At 44.2% G+C, this 12101-nt stretch overlaps 1 protein-coding gene across 1 annotated transcript in view; it reads left to right on the forward strand.

Annotated features, from left to right (window-relative positions):
• The window catches only part of LOC109901393 (neurexin-3b), a 524234-nt gene that overhangs the window by 439297 nt on the left and 72836 nt on the right, over positions 1 to 12101 (forward strand). Inside the window, exon 21 of the mRNA XM_031837378.1 lies at positions 9865 to 10036. Coding sequence (XP_031693238.1) covers positions 9865 to 10036 — 172 coding nt within the window. The remainder of the gene's footprint in view (positions 1 to 9864; positions 10037 to 12101) is intronic.

The following is a 12101-nucleotide window of genomic DNA, read 5'->3' on the forward strand; positions in this document are numbered from 1 at the left end:
CTTCACTAAGAATACGTTAAACACAAAAATATATATATTTTTAAAATATTTTACCTTTATTTAACGAGGCAAGTCAGTTAAGAACAAATTCTTATCTACAATGATGGTCTATTAAAAGGCAAAGTCCTCCTGCGGGGACGGGGGCTAAACATGAAATACTAATATTGGACAAAACACATGTCCTGACAAGAGAGACCCCACAACACTACGTAAAGAGAGACACCACAACACTACATAAAGAGAGACCCCACAACACTACGTAAAGAGAGACACCACAACACTACATAAAGAGAGACCCCACAACACTACGTAAAGAGAGACACCACAACACTACATAAAGAGAGACACCACAACACTACATAAAGAGAGACACCACAACACTACATAAAGAGAGACACCACAACACTACGTAAAGAGAGACACCACAACACTACATAAAGAGAGACACCACAACACTACATAAAGAGAGATACCACAACACTACGTAAAGAGAGACACCACAACACTACATAAAGAGAGACACCACAACACTACATAAAGAGAGACACCACAACACTACATAAAGAGAGACACCACAACACTACGTAAAGAGAGACACCACAACACTACATAAAGAGAGACACCACAACACTACATAAAGAGAGACACCACAACACTACATAAAGAGAGACACCACAACACTACATAAAGAGAGACACCACAACACTACGTAAAGAGAGACACCACAACACTACGTAAAGAGAGACACCACAACACTACATAAAGAGACACCACAACACTACATAAAGAGAGACACCACAACACTACGTAAAGAGAGACCCCACAACACTACATAAAGAGAGACACCACAACACTACGTAAAGAGAGACACCACAACACTACATAAAGAGAGACACCACAACACTACATAAAGAGAGACACCACAACACTACATAAAGAGAGACACCACAACACTACGTAAAGAGAGACAACACTACATGAAGAGAGACCCCACAACACTACATAAAGAGAGACACCACAACACTACATAAAGAGAGATACTACAACACTACATAAAGAGAGACACCACAACACTACATAAAGAGAGACACTACAACACTACATAAAGAGAGACACCACAACACTACATAAAGAGAGATACTACAACACTACATAAAGAGAGACACCACAACACTACATAAAGAGATACTACAACACTACATAAAGAGAGACACCACAACACTACATAAAGAGAGACACCACAACACTACGTAAAGAGAGACACCACAACACTACATAGAGACACCACAACACTACATAAAGAGAGACACCACAACACTACATAAAGAGAGACACCACAACACTACATAAAGAGAGACACCACAACACTACGTAAAGAGAGACACCACAACACTACATAAAGAGAGACACCACAACACTACATAAAGAGAGACACCACAACACTACATAAAGAGAGACACCACAACACTACATAAAGAGAGACACCACAACACTACGTAAAGAGAGACACCACAACACTACGTAAAGAGAGACCCCACAACACTACATAAAGAGAGACACCACAACACTACGTAAAGAGAGACACCACAACACTACATAAAGAGAGACACCACAACACTACTTAAAGAGAGACACCACAACACTACATAAAGAGAGACACCACAACACTACGTAAAGAGAGACAACACTACATGAAGAGAGACCCCACAACACTACATGAAGAGAGACCCCACAACACTACATAAAGAGAGACACCACAACACTACATAAAGAGAGATACTACAACACTACATAAAGAGAGACACCACAACACTACATAAAGAGAGACACCACAACACTACATAAAGAGAGATACTACAACACTACATAAAGAGAGACACCACAACACTACATAAAGAGAGATACTACAACACTACATAAAGAGAGACACCACAACACTACATAAAGAGAGATACTACAACACTACATAAAGAGAGACACCACAACACTACATAAAGAGAGATACTACAACACTACATAAAGAGAGACACCACAACACAAAAAAAAAAGATATATATTTCACCTTTATTTAACCAGGTAGGCAAGTTGAGAACAAGTTCTCATTTACAATTGCGACCTGGCCAAGATAAAGCAAAGCAGTTCGACACATACAACAACACAGAGTTACACATGGAGTAAAACAAACATACAGTCAATAATACAGTATAAACAAGTCTATATACGATGTGAGCAAATGAGGTGAGATAAGGGAGGTAAAGGCAAAAAAAGGCCACGGTGGCAAAGTAAATACAATTTAGCAAGTAAAACACTGGAATGGTAGATTTGCAATGGAAGAATGTGCACAGTAGAAATAAAAATAATGGGGTGCAAAGGAGCTTAATTAATTAATTAATTAAATACAGTAGAGAAAGAGGTAGTTGTTTGGGCTAAATTATAGGTGGGCTATGTACAGGTGCAGTAATCTGTGAGCTGTTTAAGCACAGTTGGTGCTTAAAGTGTTTCCAGTTTCAGAGATTTTTGTAGTTCGTTCCAGTCATTAGCAGCAGAGAACTGGAAGGAGAGGCGGCCAAAGAAAGAATTGGTTTTGGGGGTGACTAGAGAGATATACCTGCTGGAGCGTGTGCTACAGGTGGGAGATGCTATGGTGACCAGCGAGCTGAGATAAGGGGGGACTTTACCTAGCAGGGTCTTATAGATGACATGGAGCCAGTGGGTTTGGCGACGAGTATGGAGCGAGTGCCAGCCAACGAGAGCGTACAGGTCGCAATGGTGGGTAGTATATGGGGCTTTGGTGACAAAACGGATTGCACTGTGATAGTCTGCATCCGATTGGTTGAGTATGGTATTGGAGGCTATTTTGTAAATGACATCGCCAATGTCGAGGATTGGTAGGATGGTCAGTTTTACAAGGGTATGTTTGGCAGCATGAGTGAAGGATGCTTTGTTGCGAAATAGGAAGCCAATTCTAGATTTAACTTTGGATTGGATATGTTTGATATGGGTCTGGATGGAGAGTTTACAGTCTAACCAGACACCTAAGTATTTGTAGTTGTCCACGTATTCTAAGTCAGAGCCGTCCAGAGTAGTGATGTTGGACAGGCGGGCAGGTGCAAGTAGCGATCGGTTGCATTTAGTTTTACTTGTATTTAAGAGCAATTGGAGGCCACGGAAGGAGTGTTGTATGGCATTGAAGCTTGCCTGGAGGGTTGTTAACACAGTGTCCAAAGAAGGGCCAGAAGTATACAGAATGGTGTCGTCTGCGTAGAGGTGGATCAGAGACTCACCAGCAGCAAGAGCGACCTCATTGATGTATACAGAGAAGAGAGTCGGTCCAAGAATTGAACCCTGTGGCACCCCCATAGAGACTGCCAGAGGTCTGGACAGCAGACCCTCCGATTTGACACACTGAACTCTATCAGAGAAGTAGTTGGTGAACCAGGTGTGGCAATCATTTGAGAAACCAAGGCTGTCGAGTCTGCCGATGAGGATGTGGGGATTGACAGAGTCGAAAGCCTTGGCCAGATCAATGAATACGGCTGCACAGTAATGTTTCTTATCGATGGCGGTTAAGATATCGTTTAGGACCTTGAGCGTGGCTGACGTGCACCCATGACCAGCTCTGAAACCAGATTGCATAGCAGAGAAGGTATGGTGAGATTCGAAATGGTCGGTAATCTGTTTGTTGACTTGGCTTCGAAGACCTTAGAAAGGCATGGTAGGATAGATATAGGTCTGTAGCAGTTTGGGTCAAGAGTGTCCCCCCCTTTGAAGAGGGGGATGACCGCAGCTGCTTTCCAATCTTTGGGAATCTCAGACGACACAAAAGAGAGGTTGAACAGGCTAGTAATAGGGGTGGCAACAATTTCGGCAGATAATTTTAGAAAGAAAGGGTCCAGATTGTCTAGCCCGGCTGATTTGTAGGGGTCCAGATTTTGCAGCTCTTTCAGAACATCAGCTGAACGGTGGTTAAGGGCGCTGTACTGCAGCGCCAGCTGTGCCATCAGAGACCCTGGGTTCGCGCCCAGGCTCTGTCGTAACCGGCCGCGACCGGGAGGTCCGTTGGCCTAGCGTCGTCCGGGTTAATGAGGGCTTGGTCGGTAGGGAAGTCCTTGTCTCATCGCACACCAGTGACTCCTGTGGCGGGCCGGGCGCAGTGCGTGCTAACCAAGGTTGCCAGGTGCGCGGTGTTTCCTCCAGGAATCCGGGTTGGATGCGCGCTGTGTTAAGAAGCAGTGCGGCTAGGTTGAGTTGTGTATCGGAGGATGCATGGCTTTCAACCTTCGTCTCTCCCGAGCCCGTACGGGAGTTGTAGCGATGAGACAAGATAGTAGATACTACAACAATTGGACACTACGATATTGGGGAGAAAAAGGGGTAAAATAAAAAAATACAAATAAGAAAGGAGCATTGGTGGCAAATCTGATGGCTGAATGGTAAAGAACATTGAGAGCACCCTTACCTGCCGATCTATAAATTATGTCTTTGTAATCTAGCATGGGTAGGACGGTCATCTGAATCAGAGTTAGTTTGCCAGCTGGGGTGAAAGAGGAGCGATTACGATAGAGAAAACCAAGTCTAGATTTAACTTTAGCAGCTTTGATATGTGCTGAGAGAAGGACATACTCCCAAGTACTTGTATGAGGTGACTATCTCAAGCCTGAAACCCTTAGAGGTAGTAATCACACTTTGTGTATTTGTAAATTCAAAATCCTGTCCTATATGTCTTCCATAGTGTGGGGGCTACAGTTGCAGGTCTATAGACATGCAACATCTGCTCTTGGCTTCAACAAAATGACCGTTCACCATCCTAGAGGATGGAGTCTATTGGAATAATACCCATCTTTGTATAGTGACTGTCTGGGCTGTGATATGTCTATGGCCTGGAGAGTCCTGGATATATTGATGCTTTAGAAAAATGACCAAAACCCCATCTAGGGAATGTAGTCTATTGTATATCTGTCTGGCAGGGCTGTGATGTGAATGCTGTCTGTGTTACGGGCCTGGAGAGGGCTCCGAGAGGCCTGGAGAGTCAGGCTGCTGTGCTGCTCTGAGTGATTGGCTGCCTGGGGGTGCTCCTTGTGCTGAAGGCATTGATCGGAGGCCGGGTGAATTGGATTGTGGGTCTGATTACCAGTGTCAGTATGTGGAGGGACCACGTGGGAACGAGCACTTGGTGGCGGAGCAGAGCTCTTCATGTGCTGCTCTTCTCTGCCCGTAACCGTGCTTTTATTTTATCAGTCTTACTTACAGGCACCTCCATCACTCACACACACACACACACACACACACACTCTCACACACTGACACACACCACACCGCCCTCCTCACCCCGCCGATCTTCCGTGGCTTTGTGCTGCCAACGCTGTCTCGCATCTCCATAGGTCCAAAATACAGTGTTAAAATGACCAATGGTTTAGTGGCAGGCAGGCAGTCGAGAGGACCAGTCAGTGCAGGGGGGTAGGAATTACAGTGTGTATATTATCTATGAGCATAACAGCGTTTTAACACAGCACCACATATCAGTCTGAGGAGATAACAGTATAACAGTAACGTGTTGTGTTGTGTTGTCGTCTGATGTGTTCTGTTGTGTTGTGACAGTTCAGGGAGATTGAAGCCTCTTGTCTCTGCTGTTTATTGCTGCAGTGTGATGGTATGGATTAGGGCTCAATGCAAGGTTATGCTTTGTTAGGCAGGATTGTGTGTGTATGTGTGATTCTCCTTCCACCTCATGTATTTATTTTCTAGTGCAGGAATATCGTGGGGGGGGGGGTCATCATCTTTTACTGGGAGACCAATAGCCATCCCTTCCCTTCCTTAAGAGACAATGAAGGGCTGTCCCGCCCAGCGACTGACAGGCCAATAAAGAATGTAATTGGAAATGTCAATCACAGCGTTGCCGTGGCAGTGGAGGGAGGGCAGGCGGTCAGGTGGTTGGCCGCTGGACGGCGGTGTGTGTGTATGTGTGCGGGGCTTTGAGTACCACAGAGAGCTGAATCCACCGTGCCCTGGGACACCGTTGCACTGTGTCTGTTGTTATTGTTTACAGCGGTGGCTGTGATCTGTCGTTGTTTGTAGGTATTTGTAAAGGGAGTAGCGTGAGTGCCTTTGCAAAAAACAAAATGTTGGTTATTTTTCATTTTTTGAAACAACTAATTGACCACGCCTACTTGCCCGGTCTGGTTCTCTTTTACGCCCACTACATAAAAGAGACAGAAGAATGCCTGATTGATGGGGAGGGATAGAGAGCAGTTGCTTCGCGAGGTATCTCTACCTGAAAATACATGGTGTAAGTGATTCATAGTTGGTATTCAGCAGTCATAAAAGTAGGCTTTATTTACTTTGAAGAACTACTAAAATATTGATTTTGTCAGACAGCATAGGCAGCAGCACTATAAAGACTAGATGACATGTAATGTCTACAAAAATAATCAAATCCGAAACCCAACTTAAAAAGCACTAATCGCTCAGCACTGCATTTGACTTTGGCATTGTGGGGGACAGATGGTCTGCCAGTTGATTTGAAGGTCAGGTGAATGGGGATGTACAGTATAGTGTTTTGCTTTCATCTACACATTTTCTCTTTTTGGGAAAGTTATTCCATGATTTGATATTCAGAAAACCATAGTGTTCTGTCAGTGCACTGGAATGAAGCGGATGTTTAAACTTCAAGTTCAAAGCTTGGTTTGAACCGTGGCTTCAGTGATTAATAGAAGCTCTTACGATCAGATTGGGAGTTAACTGGCCATGCTGCAGAGTTCATGTTCATCTCTCCTCGAGGACGACCTGGCACTTTTAGGAGATGCATTTCCCATGTTTAACTCACTTCCTACTGCATTATCAGCTGAGATGGAAGATTGTTCAAGTAGAGAGAGAGAGAGAGAGAGAGAGAGAGAGAGAGAGAGAGAGAGAGAGAGGTGTGTGCCTTTTTCTTTCATCACAGGACTGAGTGTATTTTAGCACGCAATGTTTGAGATTCTGTGTCAGACCAGTGGAGGTTGCTGAGGGGAGGACGGCTCATAATAATGTCTGGAACGGCGCGAATGGAATGGCGCTACATCCATTACCACGAGCCCGTCCTCCCCAATTAAGGTGCCACCAACCTCCTGTGTGTCAGACTGTGAGACTATGGGTGCATGGACTAGAGATATACTAGGGTACTCTTGTGGTTTCGTAGACAACTACTCCAAACATGAGAGAACATAATGTGCTATTTGGACAGTGTACTGGGTTGGCCTTGGTACTGAAATACATACAGAGTAAAACAGCTACCTTTTTGTTAGCAAAGGGCGAGAGCCTCTCAAGGACCTTCAAGGCAGTCCTTTTGAAATACTTTGCATTTCAATGGAAGGGAAACTAACTAGGCCTGCAACCTTTATCAAGATGTTTCATCTCGAGTTCTGTCTCCTTTCAGAAAGTCAACACTGATGATCCAACTCCATTTTTTACATTTGGCTAGATGGTAGACTGTACACTGTCTTAAAATGGATGCTGACTTCCTCAGTGTTTTCACTGAATGTCAGGTATTACCACTGTGGTATAGTGTTTTCAATTCAATTAAAAGGTGTTGGGTGTTGGGTGTTTAGTGGTAGCAGGCAATAACAAGGGGTTAACAACAATGTCAAGGGTTAGTTAATGATATGAAGTAGCAGTGGCCATTGTTAAGTAGAGCGCTATAACGCACGCATGCACACACACACACACACTATCGTATATCCTGATTCACTAGCTCTTATCTCTTCACTGATCCATTAACACATCGTGTCATCAGCCCGGTGGGTCAGTGCATCATGTACACACACACACACATGCACCCACGCTCGCATGCACGCACTCACACACACACACACACAGCTGTGTTGTGAGAAATGTCCCCTTGGCTCTGGGCCTTTAAAGCAGGTAATTACACAACCATTCCCAGAGGGGATTAGAACAAATGACATGGAAAACTTGTACCCTTACACCCCCACTCTTTCTCTTAGTATCTCTCTCTCTCTCCATCACTCTCTCTCTTCCTCTTTACCTCTCTCTCGAACTCCATCTCTTAATCTTTTATCTCTCTCACTCTCTGTCGTGCTCTCTGTCTCTCTCTTTCTCTCGCCATCCTTGTCTCTCTTTAAAACATTTTCCATGTAACGCCTACGTTCCCATGCATACCCAAGCAGCTCCTATCAAACACGTTGGCAGGTTGTTTAAAATTAGCAAGTTGGCGAGAAAGTAAGTTGCGGTGAGAAACCAATGAGGTTGTTATTTGCCTCTCTCTCTCTCTCTCTCTCTCTCTCTCTCTCTCTCTCTCTCTATCCTCTCTCACTCTCTCTCTCTCTCTCTCTCTCTCTCTCTCTCTCTCTCTCTCCTCTCTCTCTCTCTCTCTCTCTCTCTCTCTCTCTCTCTCTCTATCCTCTCTCTCTCTCTCTCTCTCTCTCTCTCTCTCTCTCTCTCTCTCTCTCTCTCTCTCTCTCTCTCTCTCTCTCTACCCTCTCTCTCTCTATCCCTCTCTCTCTCTATCCCTCTCTCTCTCTCTATCCCTCTCTCTATCCCTCTCTCGTCTCTATCCCTCTCTCTCTCTATCCCTCTCCTCTCCTCTCTCTCTCTTCTCTCTCTCTCTCCTCTCTCTCTCTCTCTCTCTCTATCTCTCTCTCTCTCTATCCCTCTCTCTCTATCCCTCTCTCTCTCTCTATCCCTTTCTCTCTCTCTTATCCCTCTCTCTTCTCTATCCCTCTCTCTCTCTCTCTCTCTCTCTCTCTCTCTCTCTCTCTCTCTATCCCTCTCTCTCTCTCTCTCTCTCTTATCCCTCTCTCTCTCTCTCTCTCTCTCTCTCTCTCTCTCTATCCCACTCTTTGAGTGATATAACACCACTAACTTTGCCGTTAAATAAAACATATGTGCTGCTACATATGTGATGTGGGGAGGAGAGGCATATGTCCTGGCGTTCCACAGAACATTACTCATCATTAAGTGACTGACCGTTCTGTTACAGCTAACTCTCAACAAATGAAAACAGTTTAATGAACTGTAAGGCTAGGTAGTACAGCTACCAACTATATTGCCTCTATTTTGCCTACCTTTGGGGTCTACACCCGTAGAACCTAAAAGGCTTATTCTGCTGTCCCCATGGAAGAACCCTTTTGGGTTCCAGGTAGAACCCTTTCCACAAAGAACCGTAGATTGCATATTAGTGGTATGGACATTGGAATGAGGGGCTTTGTTAGCGTGTCCGTACTAACACACAACCTACAGTAGAATACATGTCCAATAGATGGCTCCAATGTGATTAGTATTAGCTCAGGAAGAGGATAGGGGGAGACCTGGGTTAACAAGGAATGTCTAACTCTGTTGTTCAACTGTTTGGGTTACTGTTGTATAGTCCAGGCTATATAATGTTGACCCAGCCTTATTGAATCAAACCCTGCAATCAGTTTACAGCTTCTGCAAACATCTTGATTCCTGGTCTTGGTATCACTGCATTACAAATGCAATGAAGATGATTTGATTGAAGCACTAAGCCAGGAAATGAAGATGGTACTGTTCTGCAAATCTCTGCTATTCTATATGTGGCGTATCATATTGAAATGTTTTACCAATGGGAAAATATAAATGATCAACCTGAAGACTGCCTGTGGAAGGAAAGTGGTTGATACTGGTTATAAATGCCTGTTTGTTGTGTGTGTTTGCAATCAGACTACACTGATCTACAAATCAACTTGCATCCCAAATATCTACTCACTATTATGTGATCAAGAGTAATGATTCTCCACCCTCTTCCTTAGACTGATCCTCTCAAACCTGCTGCTTGTTTCTCTTCCGGGTTGCCTGAAAGCTGTTGATGTCTTTTAATACGTTTCTGTTTCTTCTTCCCTTTTCTTTCAGACGGAAGGCAAGGTGGGCGTGACCTTCAACATTGGTACGTCAGACATCAGTGTGAAGGAGGTAACCATGACGATCAACGACGGGAAGTACCACCTGGTGCGCTTCACCAGGAATGGGGGCAACGCCACTCTGCAGGTGGACAACTGGCCAATCAACGAACACTTCCCCACAGGTACCCACCAATCACCATCTGGCGTCTGTTACACTCAATTTTGACCTAGGACCTCTGACCGTTGAACCTGTTGGCTTGTGTTGATGAGAAAGTCAGTCCCAATTCACTCGCTACCCTTTCCTCTTGGCCCGAACCCTTTGATGTTTGAAGATCTGAAGGCTCTGAATAGGTTTAAGCAGTGTTGGTGGAGATTCCACCATATTGCTTATACCTTACAGATCTGCAAATATCACAGGGTTAGAGCCAATGAGAAGGGGGTAGGGAGTGAATTGGGAACAAGTGGTAGTGTGAAGGGTAGACCTCTGTTAGACCCACTGGACATCACCTGTTTACAAAGGCCAACTGACAAGGATGTTAAGTCAGAATAACAGCATGAGTATGCAGGCCAAGCAAGTCTCCCCCTCGGTGGGCCGATGGACACTTTACTATCCTGCCAAGCACTACAATTTACTGAAGTGTGAACAGATGTGAACTGTTTATTCGCTCTGCCCATTGCTCCAGTCTATTTCCCTAGTCTTACGGTTATGCACCACACACGCATGCACACACACGCTCACACACCATGCACGCATACCAGTGGTGGTCGGTGCCATTTAAGATGAGGGAGGACGATTATTATTATTTATGAGCAGGGTCTTATTTATCTTATAGCATATTGGATGACTGTCATTCATATTCCTTTCACCCAGGTCAATCTAACATTGATCTGATATAGGGTGTAATCATTAGTTCAACCGTTGCAAACGAGAGTTTCTATTGGACAAATGTAGGTATGTTTATCCCCTTTTCGTTCAGGTTGCTTCCATTTAAGAAACTTTTTTAACAGAATCGGCGGAATGAATGCACCCCTGATCACACGCTAACACAGTTCACTTTCATAGCAGTCACATACAAATAGCATGATCCCTTTGATCGTTGTATAATTACTCTCCTCCTCTCACCTTTTCCCTTCGTTTGTGGACTTCAGTGCACAACACACCAGCTGTCTGTGACCAGGCAAAAAAAACTTTTCAAGCCAAACCTTCATATCATAACCGCTAACACGCAGCCTACATCATTGTCACCATATTAACATCCTAATTAACATAGCTACTAGAACTATCGCATTAGTAAACCCATTAAACCTACAATAATGCAATATTAGTCAGCAGCAAGCAGTTTAGCAGTGATTATAAATTAATTCCAGAGTTCCAGTGTCGGATAGCCGTAGCCAGCTAGCTAACATGGCATCTGTCTTTGTTTGAGCCAGGTGTTTGCGTAGGCTAAACTAGCTAGCGGCATTCTCTTGCTAAGTGAAAGTGATAAAATATACTATGAAAGAAATATAGCTCTCTCTCTCTCCTTCATTTAAAAAAAATGTATTTGTTCAAGACTGGTAAACTATTCAACTATTGTCCTTCTCTCTCTTTGAGACAACTACTCACCAAGGTTTATGCACTGCCGTTCTAGTTAGCTGTAGCTTGTGCTTTCAATAGTAGTTTCATTCTCTGATCTTTTGCTTGAGTAGACAACATGTCAGTTCATGCTGCAAGAGCTCTGATAGGTTGGAAGTTGTCATAATTACTGTGTACATCCTCTGAATGTCCACTGACCACCACAGCCATGGCGCTTCACTGGGCATATGAACGAATGTGAGTGAGTGAGTGAGTGAGTGAGTGAGTGAGTGAGTGAGTGAGTGAGTGAGTGAGTGTGAGAGTGAGAGTGAGAGTGAGAGTGAGAGAGAGAGAGAGAGAGAGAGAGAGAGAGAGAGAGAGAGAGAGAGAGAGAGAGAGAGGAGAGAGAGAGAAGAGAGAGAGAGAGATGTTAAATCTCAGTAAGACACAAATAATTGTGTTCCAAAAAAAGGTCCAGTTCCCAGGACCATGAATACAAATTCCATCTAGACACCGTTGCCCTAGAGCACACACAAAACTATTCATACCTCGGCCTAAACATCAGCACCACAGGTAACTTCCAAAAAGCTGTGAAGGATCTGAGAGACAAGAAGTGCCTTCTATGCCTAGGAACAGTGGGTTAACTGCCTTGTTCAGAATTAGGCTGATACCGACTAATTATCAAAATCCAG

This window comes from Oncorhynchus kisutch, linkage group LG12, assembly GCF_002021735.2.
Source record: "Oncorhynchus kisutch isolate 150728-3 linkage group LG12, Okis_V2, whole genome shotgun sequence".
NCBI classification, from domain to species: domain Eukaryota; kingdom Metazoa; phylum Chordata; class Actinopteri; order Salmoniformes; family Salmonidae; genus Oncorhynchus; species Oncorhynchus kisutch.